The sequence below is a fragment of the Kalmanozyma brasiliensis genome, assembly GCF_000497045.1.
Source record: "Kalmanozyma brasiliensis GHG001 unplaced genomic scaffold PSEUBRA_SCAF12, whole genome shotgun sequence".
In the NCBI taxonomy this organism is placed as follows: domain Eukaryota; kingdom Fungi; phylum Basidiomycota; class Ustilaginomycetes; order Ustilaginales; genus Kalmanozyma; species Kalmanozyma brasiliensis.
The window spans coordinates 133071-149519 of NW_015961951.1; the positions used below are offsets into that span (position 1 = coordinate 133071).

At 58.3% G+C, this 16449-nt stretch overlaps 6 protein-coding genes across 6 annotated transcripts; 4 read left to right on the forward strand and 2 right to left on the reverse strand.

The window, feature by feature from the left end:
• Window positions 1–226: 226 nt before the first annotated feature.
• On the forward strand, window positions 227–2179 carry PSEUBRA_001085 (Peptidase S8, subtilisin, Ser-active site; the record flags this gene model as incomplete). Its single annotated transcript, XM_059464555.1, has 1 exon — window positions 227–2179. One exon carries the CDS (start codon window positions 227–229, stop codon window positions 2177–2179), a length of 1953 nt encoding a protein of 650 aa, XP_059320869.1.
• A 984-nt stretch (window positions 2180–3163) lies between these two features.
• PSEUBRA_001086 (Concanavalin A-like lectin/glucanase, subgroup) lies at window positions 3164–4597 on the reverse strand (the record flags this gene model as incomplete). The annotated part of the gene is made up of 1 exon (XM_016434376.1): window positions 3164–4597. One exon carries the CDS (start codon window positions 4595–4597, stop codon window positions 3164–3166), a length of 1434 nt encoding a protein of 477 aa, XP_016294129.1.
• Window positions 4598–6810: 2213 nt separating this feature from the next.
• PSEUBRA_001087 (D-isomer specific 2-hydroxyacid dehydrogenase, NAD-binding) lies at window positions 6811–7971 on the forward strand (the record flags this gene model as incomplete). Its single annotated transcript, XM_016434359.1, has 1 exon — window positions 6811–7971. The coding sequence occupies one exon, from the start codon at window positions 6811–6813 to the stop codon at window positions 7969–7971; it is 1161 nt and encodes a 386-aa protein (XP_016294130.1).
• Window positions 7972–8339: 368 nt separating this feature from the next.
• On the reverse strand, window positions 8340–10355 carry PSEUBRA_001088 (Major facilitator superfamily; the record flags this gene model as incomplete). The annotated part of the gene is made up of 1 exon (XM_016434375.1): window positions 8340–10355. The coding sequence occupies one exon, from the start codon at window positions 10353–10355 to the stop codon at window positions 8340–8342; it is 2016 nt and encodes a 671-aa protein (XP_016294131.1).
• Window positions 10356–10831: 476 nt separating this feature from the next.
• On the forward strand, window positions 10832–12620 carry PSEUBRA_001089 (Amino acid permease/ SLC12A domain protein; the record flags this gene model as incomplete). The annotated part of the gene is made up of 2 exons (XM_016434363.1): window positions 10832–11735; window positions 11812–12620. 2 exons carry the CDS (start codon window positions 10832–10834, stop codon window positions 12618–12620), a joined length of 1713 nt encoding a protein of 570 aa, XP_016294132.1.
• A 2013-nt stretch (window positions 12621–14633) lies between these two features.
• Window positions 14634–16326, forward strand: PSEUBRA_001090 (Major facilitator superfamily; the record flags this gene model as incomplete). Its single annotated transcript, XM_016434366.1, has 4 exons — window positions 14634–14888; window positions 14982–15235; window positions 15333–15414; window positions 15502–16326. The coding sequence occupies 4 exons, from the start codon at window positions 14634–14636 to the stop codon at window positions 16324–16326; spliced, it is 1416 nt and encodes a 471-aa protein (XP_016294133.1).
• Between the last annotated feature and the right edge of the window lie 123 nt (window positions 16327–16449).

A 16449-nucleotide genomic window follows, 5' to 3' on the forward strand; every position in this document is an offset into this window, starting at 1 on the left:
TATGGCGATCGTTCAATAGACACTTCCCTGATCATGAGCATCGCCATCAGCATGCTTGATATGAGATCGGGTGAGTCTTGGATCGGGTACTTTGAGCGAGAGATTTTGGACGCTCGTGCGCTGAGAAGAATTTACGCGAACTCGTGTCTCCGTGCGCCATCGGCCTTTCATCCTGCATCTTCTTCCACCACTCCGTTCTCCTTCTCAACCACATACGAGCGCAACCATGAAGCGCCAAGCAGAAAAGCAGATCCGCAGGGAAGACGGCGAAGACGGCTCGGACGACGACTCGCCGTCGCAGGGTTCGATGCCGAGCACGCCCGCTGCTGGTCGAGTGATCCGTGGGTTGCCCAAACGCAAAGGCACGCCCGGCGGTACACCTGGCGCATCCGCCAGCCCCATCACCTTGGGAGCCGGCACCTCGTCGCCATTTGGAGCCTCAGCCGCCGGTGGCAGCAATCCCTTTTCCAGTCTCGGCGGCGGCGCGCCGTCGACCTCGACGCCCACATTTAGCTTTGGTGCGCCGGCTGCCGCGAGTGCAAGTCCCGCCCCAGCCAAGGCGAATCCTTTTGGTGGCTTCAGCGGGTTCGGTGCTGCGCCCGTCCCTGCACCGGTGAGCTCGACACCTGCGAGCAGCTCAACGACCACAGCGCCTACATTCAACTTTGGCTCATCAGCAGCTGCGCCGGCGACAACAGCACCCACAAAACCGAGCTTCTCGTTCGGTTCGCCCGCAACCTCAGCACCGGCGGCAGCGCCATCGAAGACCTCGAGCATCGTCTCGAGCGTCATCAGCTCGACCCCACCCACCTCCGCTTCCTCGTCCAGCAGCACACCTGCCAATGGGAGCGCTTCGCCAGGGAAAGAGCGTCTCCGCACGCTGCGCGGGCTCAATCTTTCGTTCCAAACAACACTGGCGCAGAAGATCAAGGCGCAGCTGGACGCCGATCCGTTCGCCGACCTCAGCGGACTGCTCGAGTCCTTCCAGACGCAGTACAGGAAGCACCGCGATGGCGTCAAGCCAACTGGGGCAAGCAGTGGCACCGCACTGAGCGCAAGCGCAACGTCGTTCAAGCCTGCGAGCAATGGCACCTCGAGTGCGACACCGGCGCCGGCAGCGTCTGCGACCGCTGCGAGCGCTGCTCTGCCGAGCTTCAGCTTTGGCAAGCCCGCATCGACGCCCTCGACGGCGGGATCAAGTGCGGGTGGGGCGGCGGCAGCACCATCGTTCTCCTTCGGATCGAGTGCGACAAGCGCAACGACGACCAAACCGGCGAGTTCAGGCTTCTCCTTCTCGCCCGTGAGTGCGTCGAGCTCGTCATCAACAGAGACCAAACCGGCGGCAGCAGCAAGCGCAAGTGCGCCAGCGACGTCGTCCTTCTCTTTCGATGGATTTGGCAAGCCTGCCGCGGCAGCGGAGACAAACGACGATGCTGAGGTCGACGAAGGCGATGAGGACGATGACGATCAGGACGATGAGGAGGGCGACGAGGATGAGGACGACGACGACGAGGAAGAGGATCCGGAAGACGATGGTGACGAGTACGACGAGGACGAAGACGCCGAAGAGGACGACGAAGAAGACGATGAAGCCGAAGACGATGATGACGACGATATTGTGGCTACAGGCAGCAAGACCGCCTCGTCGTCCAAACCAGCCGTCGCACCGCCGTCGTTCTCGCTCCCCACCGGCGGCTTCTCCTTCGGTGGCAAGCCGGTCAGCTCGACCTCTGACGAGGACAAATCCAAAGCGGAGGCGACAAAGAACATGCCTGGAGCGCCGAAGCTCTCGCTGCCTTCATCTGGCGGCTTCTCCTTTGGAGGCAAGCCGGTCGATTTCGGCGCTAGCAAGCCCGCTCCCACCCCTGCCCCCGCAGCTCCAGTATCGACGCCCGCCTTCGGCTCCTCCTCCTCAACGGGTGGTGCAAAGTCGACCTTCTCCTTCGGCTCCTCTTCATCGACCAGCACGCCATCAACAGGCTTCTCCTTTGGCGCAGCAAAGCCAAATCCGTCCTCAGGCTTCGGCGCCGCCTCCCCAGGATTCACATTTGGCGCTTCCCCCTCCAGCAACAACTTTGCCAACTTGGGGGCTAGCACAGCAGCCAAACCGGGCGCATTCACTTTCGGCTCCCAGATCAAGTTTGGGGATGCCAAAGACGAGGACAAGGAGGAAAAGTGAGTGGGCTGGATGCAATGCATTGGCCTTTTCATCGTGATGCTGCGTGAGACTGTGATACTTTTTACGAGTGTCGGAAGTCGATGAGGCTTCGAATTGCGCCGTATCCTTGGGAGCCGCGTTCATCAGGGGCTCTGCACAGCGATCAGTGCCAAGAGTGAGCGTGGACCGCAATGCTGTGGTGGAATTGCATGCTTGATGCTGAAGCGAGGCCAAGGATGCGCAATTGAGGTCCTCCTCGACGAGTCTGAGCTGCCAGAGGCGAGTGAGTCGAGAGCGGAAGCAGGACCCCTCAGAGGCTTCGAGCAGGGCCAGTCGAACACAGTCACGCGTTGGGCGTCAAGCAGAGCACGCGAAGATCGTCAAGCGGAGCGAGCCAAGTGCATTCAGCAGGATCCGCCAAATCGAATGGCTGTGCGTGCCAAGTGCAACAAGCAGGACACGCTAAGATCGCCACGCAGCCGCAAGCGGAGGCCACAGAGCCAGCCGACAGCGATCAGCAGAGCCCCTCAAGCACACACAGTCAAGTCTTCTGTGTCACGCACACCGTCAAGCAACCCCGTCCAGCTTACACCGCCAATCATGCTAAGCAGAGACGCCGTTGTGAACTGCTCGCACAATCATCTCACAGCGCATCGATGCCCCTACCGTTGTCACACGGACTCAGTCTCAGACAAGGCAGTGTTGTTTGTGAGCACGAATGCTCAAGGGGATTGCATATTTGCGTGATGACATGAGGACGCCGCCGGTCGGAGGAACCAGTCCTCGACCGGGCAGAGCGTCAAGCGGCTGATCGGACAGGAGCGCCCGCCTCGCTCACAGAGCAAGATGGGCCTGCATGTCGACACAGCGCTGCGATGATACAAAAGAAGAGCGGAGGGGAAAAGGAGGAGAGAGGTGTGTGCGTATGCTATAATGCGTGATGAACATCCCATGATACAGCGAGAAGAACCGGCTTCTCGCAATGAGCCCTAACCAAACGATTGCCTACGATCGACGCGAGGTCTGGTAGATCTTGAGCGAGTTGATGGTCCAGTACGCCTGGCTGAAGTCAGGGTTGCTGTTGAGGTAGGCCTGGCACGAGCTCTGACCCGTCTTGGCCGCGCACGACTGCGACTGACCGTTCATGGCGTTCCACCAAACATCGCCGGAACCGGCCCAGTCACCGCACACCGTGTTGGTGAAGACGACGACGTGGTTGTAGAAGTAGTTGCCGATGTTGCAGTTGGTCGCGGGCCAGTGGGCCTGGGGCTGACCCCAGTTGGACGGGTCGGGCGAGCCAGTGCTGATGTCGTTGGGCACCGAACCCTTGGGGAAGAAGTAGGTCGAGATGCCATCCGACTCGGACCAGTACATGACGTGGACACCGCCGCCGTTGTTGTTGTAGTTGACGCCAAAGTCGCCGTTGGTGGTCGAGGTGACACCGCAGCCCTGGTTGCCAGTGACGTCCGAGGCACAGTTGGTCGCGCGCCAGTCCTGGAGCGTGAACTTGCCCTTCATGTTGGGGTTCTGAGGCACGTTGCAGCCGCCCGTGGTGTGAACAGAGTAGGTGTTGTACGAGTAGTCGTTGACGCCTTCGATGATGTCGATCTCGCCTCCGTTGGGCCAGCCGCCGGCAGGGTTGGTCGGGGTCGACCACCAGGCGGGCCAGATACCGCAGCCGACGGGCATGTGCTCGGCATCGAGAACAAAGATGCCAGTGGTGAACGAGTCCTTGGTGTTGATGCGCACCGACTGGGCCCAGCCGTTGCCGGGGTTGATCTTCATGGTGACCTGGCCGTTGTTGGTGCCGATGAGACCCTGGTTCTGGGCAGTGTTACGGTCGACGTAGGTGATGGAGCCGTGGGTGGGGTCGCCCATGGTGAAGAAGTCCATGTCGTCGAAGAAAGTCGAGCCCGAGTAGGACTTGACGAGCTTCCACTGCGATGTAGACGGACCATTCGAGGATGAAGAGGAACCAGACGAAGAGCCCTGCGAAGTGGCCTTGACTGTGCCGGTGTTGGAGTTGGAGTTGGAGCCCGAAGAACCTGAAGCAGACGCCTGCGAGGCAGAGCTGGAGCTCGAAGCGGAGGACGAGCCGGAGCTGGCACCGGCCTTGTAGTTGGCGGCGGCGTTCTTGGTGGACCTGGGGGTGCAAGTGCCACGCTTCTTCTTGTGCGAGGCGGCGATGGCGGCAACCTCCTGCTCGTCAGCGTTGAGGGTGGCATTGCTGAAGCGACGGTCAAGGAGCTCGTCGTCGTGGTGCGCCTGCCTGCGCGTATGGTGACCGTGGGAGCGGATCTTGTGACCGGTGATGACGGATCGAATACCACGGCTGGAGCGACCCTGTCCGGGAGGGATGGCGACCATCATGTCGTGGCCGGCCGAGGCGACCGAGACCGAAGCGGCAAAGGCCAGAACGAGAGCAGAGAGGTACTTCATTTTGACCGTGAGGTGGATGGAGTTGCGGTGGATGTAGAGATGCTGAGGTGGATGTAAGGGATATGAGAGAGAACAAGGCCGGCTTGATCGAGATGCAGATGCGGATGATAGATGAGATGGAGGTGATTGTGCTTTGGATCAACCGGAAGCGCAAGGAATGATGATGTTGAAGGTATGCTACAGAGCGAGGAGCAAGGGGCTTTATAAAGTGATGCGAGGATGAGGAAGGAAGAGAGAAGCGAGAACCAGCTCGTCTAATAGGGTTGAGGGAACGCAAGAATGCACACGGAGGAAGGAAGGATGAGTGAGATGGAGGTGGAAGGGAAGGAAGGGAAGGGAAGCGATCCGATGAGGGGAGGAGAGCATACAAATGGGGGGAATGCGGCGCACAGCGAATGGCTAAGCTTGACGAGCCATCCGAAGGGCGTCTCTTGGCAAGCGAGTGTGCCGCTGTCACAAGGGTCTTGACCGTCAGGCAGCGCAAGGCGACCGTCGCGCTCACTTTGATTCACTTTCGCAACGCCCCGACTCTCCATCGCACTGCCCCGTCACAGCTGCTGTCCCTCCCTCCCCTCCTTCTTGCGTTCCTTTGCTCAGCCTCACGCTTTCCGGCCTCGACTGCTATGGAGCTCCTCACGACAATGCTGATTGTCTCAGGCTTTGACCCGTTCTCCCCGGATGTTCCGGACATGATCGCGTGACATGCTTGTGCTCGTCTCGGATGGTGCCGACGCGTCGAAGCAGCGCACTTCTCACGCAGCAGCCAAGAGACAGCAATCGATGATGCATGGCTGCCAATGGAGAGCGCTGCTGCACAGATGTCATCTGTCGATTCATCCGGATGGGCTTGCAGGCGGGCCAAGACGAGAAGGTGCAGCTTGCCGGCAGCACTGCCGACTCGCGATTCCGGCTTGGCTCGCATTCGCATCTGCCGTCAAAAGGAGGCCCTCCCTCACGACCCCCATTCAATTTCCGCCAAGCACCCTCGTGACAACCGGAAGAAGCGTATGGGTGCTGCATGCCAAGTGTGATCAAAGGGAAGCGCAGAAGTTCGCCGAGGCAGTCAATGGCTGTACGAATCGATTCCGAGCTGCCAGCAGCAGGGTCGCGGCTGGAATTCGGCTGCTCATGCAAGCGCCGGTACAGGTGCATATTCGCTGCATGTGCGCACTGCCGTTCCATTTGTGCGCCGCGTGGGGCTCGAAGCGAAGGGCGGATTGACAGCCAAATGAGACACGCTCACCCCACTTGCTGGCAGCCCAAGCGAGACTGCAGAAGACCCTTCATTTCGACTCCAGCAAGCAAACCGGATTCGAACTGAGACGTCAACACTCAGCTGTGAGCCAGCAGAAGCTTCTAGCTCATCGAGCCTCGGTCGATCCGATCTTCGTGAGCTTGACAAGGTCTGGAAACGCTCGAATGCAAGCCACGGCGGTGCTTCCGAAGCGGGATGACCGAGTGGCACCAGCGCAAAACGGTTCGCCCATCGGACAGCGCACCGGGCTCGGTCAGTCGAAGCGCTTGGCGCAGAATTCTGCGCTTCCTTTGCCATTTTCCCACCCTCTCGGCGCGAGTCCGTGTGCGCAGCTGCGCAGCGGTCCAAGCGTGGGATCTGCCTTTTTGTCCCTTCCCTTTGTGCAGACCGACCTTGTCTCTTGGCAGGTGTTCTTGACGGAAGGGGCCGACGCTAACCCTCGTCCTCACGACGCCGGAACAGGGCGAGCGCTCAGCTGGGAGAATAAGGAACCGTGAGTCTGGACACGGCATCTGTTTCGCGTAGGGCGGGCGCAGTGAGCGGCCGTTGAAATTTGATAGAAAGCTGTTGCGCTCTTCTGCCTTGAAAGCGGGACGCGACTTCAAACGGCTGAGACGCGTACCTCGTTTTTGACAGTCCGCTCCTAACTTACGCCCTCGAGCTGCCGTTTTCCCGTTTCCCCTTTATGGCGCAGGCTCATCCGTGGAGAAGAGATGCTTCCATCGGCAGCGCCGATAGTGTCGAAAGGCCACCGGTAGGGCCTAACATCCAGCACCAGCAAGAATGCAATGTCAGCGAGAAGAAACGTAACACCGAAGCTTTGTTCGAACCGGAAATCCGCGGGCCTGGAACAAGCACAGATGAGCGTGGGGAAGATCTTTCATGTTGCGCACTCTCCTTTCGTGTTGCGCAGACTTCCGCATCTTCTTCTCACCCTCCAGCCACACACTCAGACAGCATGATGGCGAACGATATCTTGCCAAACGGAGGCCAACCTACGACGGCTGGCTCGGTGCCCAGGATCGTCTCCGTCTTCGAGGACTTTCCGTCCCAGCTCCTGCAAAGGTTCGCAAATGAAGGACGCATCAAGCTCGTCAGTGCTCCATCCGGGCTGCCCTTCTCTGGAGTGAACGAATGGCTCTTGAGCGAACTGACTGGAGCAGATGCAGTCATCACATGGCCGTACGTGGGCATGTTCGGGGGGAACCACATCGCAGCAGCCAACGCTGACGGGGACAAACTCAAGATCGTATCGACGTGCTCGGTAGGCACAGAGGCGATAGACAGGAACGCTTGCCGTGCAGCGGGGGTCAAAGTGGGCTACACGCCATACATCGGCGACGACTCGATTGCAGAGTACACCATCGCTATGCTTTTGCACTACTGCAGGCGGTTAGAGGCGTTGCACGATAAGGCCACGGCGGGAGGCTTTCTGGACGCACAAAAGGACGTGTTACGGAATCCCACACTCAACTGCGGCTTCTCGCCCAGCGGCAAGGTGGTCGGCTTCTATGGCTTTGGGCGTATCGCTCAGAAGACCGCCGAGAAGCTGCTGGTGTTCGGAGTCAGCAAGATACTCTACACCACATCAAGCGTCAAGGCCTTCACATCCGATCGCTTCCCGCGGCTGCACGCGCTACGGGAAGCCTTCTATCCCGGCACACAGATTGCCAACGAGACCGACCTGCACACAATGGCATCCCAAGCCGATATTCTGATCATCCTCTGCCCTGGCAACGCATCGACGAGCAACACCATCAACGCCGGCGTCTTTGACAAGATGAAGCCGACGTCGGTCGTGCTCAACGTCGCGCGGGGAACAGTGCTGGTCAACGAAGACCTCGAACATGCACTTCGCTCCAACCAAATCTCTGCGGCTCTGCTCGATGTGATACAGGGCGAGCCTCACATCAACACAGACCATCCTCTCCTCGCGGCAGATCTACGCGATCGCGTCCTCATCCTGCCTCACGCCGCCTCGTCCGTCGTAGAAACAAGAAGCATGATGGCCGACATCACAGCCCGCAACATCCTTACCACGCTTGGCTTTGAGGACGAGCTGCTCGGTGACAAGACGGCTTTGCTTGCGCAACAAGCCTGGACACACTTTGCGGAATAGATTGTGGCACACCGAAACAGTATCGTGTTGCATGTGTTGAGAGAGAGAGCAAAAATGTCAAAAAAGAAAAAAAAGAAGAACTGCAGCACCTAGGATTCCCGCGTGGTCCCCCACCGCAGTACTGACTAGGCGATACCTTGCTTAACTTCGCAGATCGGACGGGATGCGGTGCTTTCAAGGTTCTATGGCCGCAGATGTATATCTGATCCTTTATATGTTACATAGATTCTAACCGGATTCGCAATTGTGAGCACATTGCCTTGCCATCCTGCTCATTTCAACAGTAAAGCTCATAACAACCTTTGTTCGTGACTGAACTGCATTGCAGAAGAGATGGGAAACAAGTGTGAGGCCTACTGCGAAGTTTATTAGCGTCTACCAAGCGGGGTGACCGTCTTGCGGTCGCCCGCCGCAACGATGGTTTCGAGCTCGTACGCCTGCTGATCCCTCGCTGGCGAGTTGGGTCGAGTGCTGTCCTCGACCTTGCCCTCCATGCCGCCGACGATTCCAATCGACCGGAGTCTCGCCAGAGCGACGACAATGGACATAACTGAAGCAGCAAAGCAGAACCACGAGGCGGCTTGGTAGCCCTTCAGCAGTGCTTCGACCGGTTTTGCCTCGCTTCCGCTAGCTGCTCCCGCTGCGGCTCGTTGAACGAATGGTTGGGCGAGGAGTATCGACGGGTGCATCATGAGACCTCGCGTGACGAGGCGCGCACCACTTTTGGCCACCGCAGCCTTGGTGACGGATGTGGAAATCGACGAACTGATCGCCAACCCCAACGAAGTCGCCAACCGAATCGTCGTGTTGAACAGCGACCCTGCCAACGCTTGATGCTGCCTCCCGACGCTCTTGGAAGCATACAAACTGCCACAAGGGAAGAACACGTCTGGGCCAACCTGAAGGATGAGTACCCACAGCATAGCCTTGTAGTAAGCGGTGGTAGGTTGTACGGCGACACTCATGATGACGCACGCGACGGCACCTGCCGTTGCGCCACCGATGATGAGGTAATGCGCCTTGATTCGCCCAACCACATACCCGGCAAAGATGTTGAGCGCCAGCCCCATCGCCACCATGGGCAGGAAGTAGAGGGAGGTTCTGGTAGGCGAAACCCGCTGCACCTCTTGGAGAACGAGCGTCGAGAGGTACGACATGACGTTGAAGCTGAGCCACGCGAGGAAGATGACCAATAGCGTAGCAGCGAAACGTGGCGCGCCCCAGATCGATGGTGGCAACAAAGGCGTTGTCGGTGGAGCCTTGAAGAACGTAGCATTGCGGGTGGGATGAAGGGTAGCTGCGCTCGAGGAGCCCAGCTCGTACGTGCGCTGCTTTCGCTCGAGGAAACGCTCCCAGAATGAGAACGCCACGAGGAGTGCAATGGATGTGGGGAGGAGGGCCAAGACGTAGGAAGTCTTCCAGCCGTGCGGTGCAGTCTCCGCGTCGGCAAGTGCAAAGGTGAGCATCACGAGACCACCGGTGGAGAGGAACGCGCCGACCCAATCGAATGTCTTGAGACGCAGTGAGCGGCTCATGTCGGCGTGAGTCTCGGTGGCGAGGGGTGCCCCCCGGGTGGTCGAGGAGGGTGTCGACGCTCCCAGATCCGTGCGGCTCGACGAGGCGGTCCGTTTCGCATCTTGAGGAGACGACGTTGTTGATGGACGCCCCTCCATTGCTAGCGGAGCTGCATTTGCCGTCAAGTTATCGCTTGACTGGTTGGACGATCGGATGAGCTCCTCCCCCTCGTTCGGTAGGGATAGGAAGGCGCAAATGCCGAAAGCGGCAGCGCAAGCGGCCAGAACCCAAAAGATGACCCTCCATCTCTCTGCCAACAGTCCACCCAGGATCAGACCGAGAATGAAACCGATCGGTTGAGCAGCACCGATAGCCGCAAAGCTTCGATTTTTGATCGGTCCTTCGGGGATTGAGCTGCCCAGTATACCCACCCCGGACGGGATCAGCATCGCAGCGGCCAAGCCCAGTCCCGCACAGCACCCAATCAGCCCTTCGCCCGTTTGCATCGCCGAAGTGGCGATCGACATGCCGGCGAAAACCAAGATGCCGACCAAAAAGACCGGCCTTCTCCCGAAGGCATCCGCCATCGAACCCATCACCAGCAGCAATGCACCGCTGACAAGGGAGAACATTGATAGCGGCCACGACAGCAGCTCCTGCGAAAGGTTGACGCTCTTGGCCATCGAAGGCAGTGCAATGGTGAGTCCACCGCCGAGGAAACTGGTGAGGATGGTGACGCCGCAGATCGAGATGAGCGAGAGGACGATTCGCGTCGTTGCGGGGAGCGTCGGCGGTGTGAGGATGTGCGTGAGCTTGCGGGACGACAGCGCGCCGCGGCGCAGCTCAGAAACGGATCGCGGCATGCTCATGTTGTTGATGTCTGTCTCTGCGGAGTGCGTGGTGGTCGGACAGATGTCGCACAGAACCAGATCTGCTTATATCGTTATGAAGCACGATCAAAGTTCTTCGTGACTCGTGGCGAGCACGAGGTTGCGCTCAACGTTTAACCGCGGAAAGCCGAGAGATAGGGCGTCCGCTCCGATCTCGGTTGTTTGACAGATCGGGAGATCGCCAGAAGTTGGATCGGCAAATCTTGACGCGCATGGCGTGCTTGGCAGGCGGCTAACGTTGACAGTTTTCAAAGCCCGATTGTCATACCGGAAGAAGCAGCGCTGCAGCTCGTGACAGGCAGCCACAATGGCGATCAACTTAGACCCTGCGCAATGTCAACATCATATCTTCTCGAACCACCAACTCGCGGATCCTGCCTCCTGAGAACAAGCTGCGAGCGTTAGCGAACTACCTTTTCAGCACGTGGTGTCGAAGTGACGCTCGACGTGCAGTCATGTCCGCTCCCTACACTGGCGGCGGCAGTGGCGGCGACCACATTGCGACCAACGCCACCCACACACATCAAAGCTCTGCGTTCAAAGAGATGACATCGCAGCCGACCTCGCCCGAGCACGAAGATGTGGAAAAGACACGCTCAAACACGACGGCTGAAGAGGAGCCGGAGCAGCTTCGACGAGCTCTCAAAACGCGACACATGACTATGATTGCCATTGGCGGTATCATCGGACCCGGTCTTCTCGTCGGTTCCGGCCAAGCTCTCGCCAGCGCAGGACCTGTGGGAGCCCTCATCGCTTTTGCCATCACGGGTCTGATCGTCTTCTTTGTCCTGCAAGCTCTCGGTGAGATGGCGACGCTGTTTGCCATCCGCGGCTCCTTCGTCGAGTACGCCGGGCGCTTCGTTGACCCTGCGCTCGGTTTCGTTTGCGGTTGGGTCTACTGGGAGCTGTGGATCTCGGTGCTCGCCAACGAGTACAACGCTGTCGCCATCGTGATTCGATACTGGGACGGAGCGCAGGTCGTTCCGACGGGAGCATGGATCGCCATCTTCTGGGTGCTCTTCATGGGTCTGTCTATGCTCGGCGTTCTAGCATATGGCGAGGTCGAATTCGTACTTGCAACGATCAAGGTCATCGGCATCGTCATCTTCTTCATCCTCAGCATCGTCATCAATGTCGGCGGCAGCGGAGACCAGGGCTATCTCGGCTTCCGATACTTCCGAGATCCTGGACCGTTCAACGGCACTGGCATTGATGCGCTTAACGGTATCGCCAAGATCCTCGTCGTGTCGGCAACGCTGTACGCTGGTACGGAAGCAACGGCAATCACAGCTGCCGAGGCCAAGAATCCAAGACGCTCCGTTCCTATCGCCATCAAGTCGGTCTTCTGGCGCATTCTTAGTAAGTTCGCATACCCTCGAAAACCATGATCCGAGCATCTGCTGATTACCTCTCGCCTCTTTCACCTTCCCAACAGTCCTCTACCTCGGCACCATCTTCTTCATCGGACTCAACGTCCCCTCGAACGACAACCAGCTCGTCTCTGCCACCTCTAAGGCCGCCGCCTCGCCCCTGACCATCGCGCTGCGTCGTGGTGGTATCGGGGCGGCTGCATCGGTCATCAACGCCTTGATCATTCTCTCCGTCATCTCTGCTGGCAACTCGTCGCTCTACATTGCCTCGCGAACCCTTCAGTCGCTCGGTGCGACCGGTCGGGCGCCTCGCATCTTCGGCTGGACGTCTGCCAAGGGCAAAGTGCCCATTCCTGCCCTGGTGCTGTCGAACCTCATCGCCCTCGTGTCGTTGCTCTCGATCAACTCGGGCGCATCAACCGTGTTCACCTACATCATCAACATCTCTGGTGTCAGCACCTTCGTCATCTTTGCCATCATCTGTCTCTGCCACATCCGGTTCCGCCAGGCCTGGGCGCGACAGGGGAGGAGCGTCGACGAGTTCCCGTTCAAAGCCATGCTAGCTCCGTGGGGCTCGTGGGGCGCGTTCGTGCTCAACGTCGTTTTGATGTTCTTCCAGGGCTATACGACGTTCCTCACGCCAAGGAAGGCTGCGGACATCATCGTCGCGTACATCGTCATTCCTGTCGCGGCGGCGCTGTATATCGGATGGAAGCTGTGGCACAAAACCAAGATCGTTAAGCTGGAGGAGATGGACCTGGATTCGGGGAGACGGCTCATGGAGGACTACGAGGCGGAGGAAGCGGTCAAGGACAAGGCGGACAAGAAGTGGTATAAGTCCCCGAAGACGATCGCCAGTCGGATTTTGTCTTAGATTCCCACGCTCATGCCGGACTCCTGCTGTACTTGGATATCGAAATGCGGTTCTTGTCACCTGCAATGTTGTGGGTAGTGTCTCGATGTGCCCCTTTCACCGCTGCACAGGTGATACTGCTCATACAGGTAAGCGTGCACATATGTCTCTGTTTCACCGCCGAGGTAGCGAGTGCGCGCCCATGTGGCATTGTGATCGTGCACAAGCTGCACCACGCGAAACGCGCGACGTCCAGCGACCAGAAGTCGGTCGATGCAGATGGGCAGCGAGGCCGTTAGCTACACTCCCGCGCGCTATTGTTCTCGACCAACCCCGTCCCGTCATCTCGGCTAGATCAATCCTTGTCTTTTGATTGGCTGCCCAGCAGTCTGGGCTCATCTCGCCCTCATCTCCGTTTTCTCCTTTCCCGAGTCTATCAGGGTGGAGTGCAAAGGATCAGTTACAACTCAGACTCAGAGACTGGAGGGACTAGCATCGGCGAAAACGCCAGGGACTACGCGAGGAAATTGCGGGTTGCGGGGAGCGTGCGGAGACAAAACCGACCGTTGACCGAGCGGAATTTCAACTCTCATGGCGACCCGGACAATGCGGGGTACTGCTGGCAGCGCGATTGCATGAGTCGATGATTCGGCATAATCACTGAGGATTCGACGGCGCATTTATGAACCGGCGAGGACAATGGGTGCTTTTGCTCTTTGTGACTAGCATTGCCGGTGAGGGCAATGGCGAGTCCGTGCATGATCCGAGAAAAGGGGCCTCTTGGCAGCGGTCAATTGCCAAATGTACCACTCCTCATCGTATCGCCTTTAAGACCCAGTGCGCAGCTGCAATCGTCTGGCTACTCAAAGGGTCACCTGTCGACGTGGACGCGCCCAAAGCGACACCGGAATGTGGGGTTTCCGTCGAGCAGATCAACGTCGTCTCGCCCAACGTGATGCGAGACACGATCAATGCGATGCAGCATGTTGGCCGTTGCCTTCTCGATCCGCTTCTGCATTGGACTTTGGTTACTTCGCGACGCCTGCAGCAGATGCGTGCTGGCCTTCCCGCATAGTGACATGAAGAGGAGGTCCCGTCTGTGGCCAGGCCTTGAACAGTTTTACAACGTTCCTCGCCATCCGCCCCGGGCATTTGAGTGCTTTCGTCGTGACTGTCTGACAAACTGCGGTGGACACAAAGTTCGACCGCGATGCAAGTCCGAAGGCCAAGGGTGGCGAGCACAGTCGCAATCTCGGATGATCAGGCGGCGGAGTCTGATTCTCGGTGCTCGGTGTGAAGTTTCGCCGGTCGCTAGCGTGCAACAGCACACAATGGCGACGGGTTGCTCATCAATTTACCCCACCTTGACAATGGATCGCGGGAACCTCTGCCCTGCAGATGCCCTTCATTTATCGGTCAACTTGATCTCAAGATGACCCTGTCGGTCAGCTGAACAACCACATTGCTGGAATGCCTTGTGCGACCCTTGCTGTGGTTTTGCCGCGATTCTGCCGTGCGACGGCCTTCCGTCGGTCCCCCCGCGTTTTTGTTGCCACGCGAGAGGAATATCGACACTGATGAAGTGCCCATGCACAATTTGACACGCGGTCAGCCTCAGTCGCAAGCGAAGCCGCTAACGCTACCGCTGCATGAGCGCTTTCGTTCGCCGCTCTTGCAGTCGATGAGACACCCCTTGTTGAGGGCAACAGTGTAGTTCGATCGTCTCTCTAGACAACAAGAAGCGCGAACGAAGCGACACGTCGGTCGGTCAAGTCAACTATCTGTGGGGAAGAAGGTGCATGGAAGTGTGGGGTTGGCACTTGCCGAGTCGCAGCGCTTGTTCCTTCGCCTCGTTCTCATCGCTCATGGCATCGCCCCTGTTCCTTCGCGAGAAAGGGCGTATATACCTGCTGTCTGGTGTCGTACATATATAGACTGGCTCTCTCAATTCACTTTTTCTCTGACGTTGCACATATCATTCCCCTACCCCGACCCCTCCTCAACCCCACCTCACTTCGTCACCTCTCTCACATCATGGGTCGCTTCAAGCCTGAGGGCGCTGCTGCTCAGCGCGCCGTTACCGCTGACACGCTCAGCAAGAGCCAGGTCTACTTCAGCTTCGCTCTCGTTTCGTCGCTCTTCTTCGTCTGGGGTCTCTCGTACGGTCTCCTCGACTCGCTCAACAAGACCTTCCAGGACTCGCTCCACCTCACCAAGGCTCAATCCACGGGTCTCCAGGCCTGCTACTTCGGCGCTTACCTCATCAACGGTCCCATCAGCGGTCCTCTCGTGAGTACTCAAATTTGAGTTGAGGTTCGCCGACGACGCGAATTTATGCTGACGAAAATCAATTACACCACCTCCTCCTTTTCTTGCTCATAGGCTGCTCGCTATGGTTACCGCTTCTCCATCCACGGTGGTCTCGGTCTCTTCTCTCTCGGCGCTATCATGTTCTGGCCGTGTGCGAAGACCTACTCGTACCCTGGTTTCCTTGCTTGCACCTTCGTCACCGCTTCTGGTCTCGCTTGGCTCGAGATGGCTGCCAACTCGTACATCACCGTCCTTGGTCCTCCTGAGAACGCCGCTTTCCGTCTCGTCTTCGCCCAGTGCTGGAACGGTGTCGCCAGTGTCCTCGGGTAAGTTTAAATTCCAATTAGAATCGGAAACTGAAGCCGAGATCCGAAGCTGACCCGACACCATCATCTTATTCATCTGACCACCTCCTCATATCAGTCCCATCATCGCTGGTCGTACTTTCCTCAAGACTGGCTACTCTCACACCCTCAACCACCTTCAATGGGTTTACCTCGGAATTGTTCGTGACTATTAGCAGCTCTCGAATGTGCTTTATTGATGGCTCTGTCGCTGACACTATCGGCTTTTGTCTTGTCCTACCACACAGAGTGCCTTCGGATGCATCATCAACCTCCTCTTTTTCATCGCCAAGCTTCCTGAGGTCAAGCAAGAGGTTGCCTCCGCCATCGAGCACAAGCCCGTTTCCATCTGGACTCAGCCACACCTGATCTTTGGTGCCATCGCCGAGTTCTTCTACGTCGGTTCGCAGGTCGCCGTTGCCTCGCTTACCATCAACTACTACGTCGAGCAGCCGGGTCTCAACATCACCGTTACTCGTGCGGCTGATCTGTTCTCGGTAACGCTTGCCGTGTTCACGATTGCCCGATTCATGGGTGTGCCGGTTCTCGCCAAGGTGGATGCTGCTCTGGTGCTGGGTATCTGCGGTATCGGATGCATCGTCACGTCGATTCTGACTGCCGTTGTTCCTGGTGCTGGTGGTATCGCCTGCCTGATGCTCATCTTCTTCTTCGAGTCGGTGTGCTACCCGATCATCTTTACACTGGCCACGTCGAACTTGGGTGCCAACCAGAAGCTCGGTTCGGCCCTCGTCGCCGCTGGTGTTTCGGGTGGTGCTTGGATGCCCAGTGTCCAGGCCGTCGTCGCCGATGCCAAGAGCACCCAGACCTCGTTCTTCGTCCCCATCTCGGGCTTCGCCGTCGTCGCCGCCTACGGCTTCTACATGCACATGCGCGGCTGCAAGCAGCAGGGCTACTGGAGCTGGAGGAAGCTCGACAAGGAGACCACCATGAACCTCACCGCCGCTGCCCACCACGACGTCGAACACAGCACCGACGACGTCGCCGGCTCCGACAAGGACATCAAGGTCGGCCAGTCCAGCCCCACTTACCCCGTCGTCTCGTACCAGCACTAGATAGGAGGCCTCGGACACGATTCCACCGTCCCTCGTTCTCTCCTTTCCCCGCCCCCCCCTATGATTCCCCCCGGTCATGTAGTGTACAAAGTCACGATTCGGATCGTCACACAAGGGATTCAA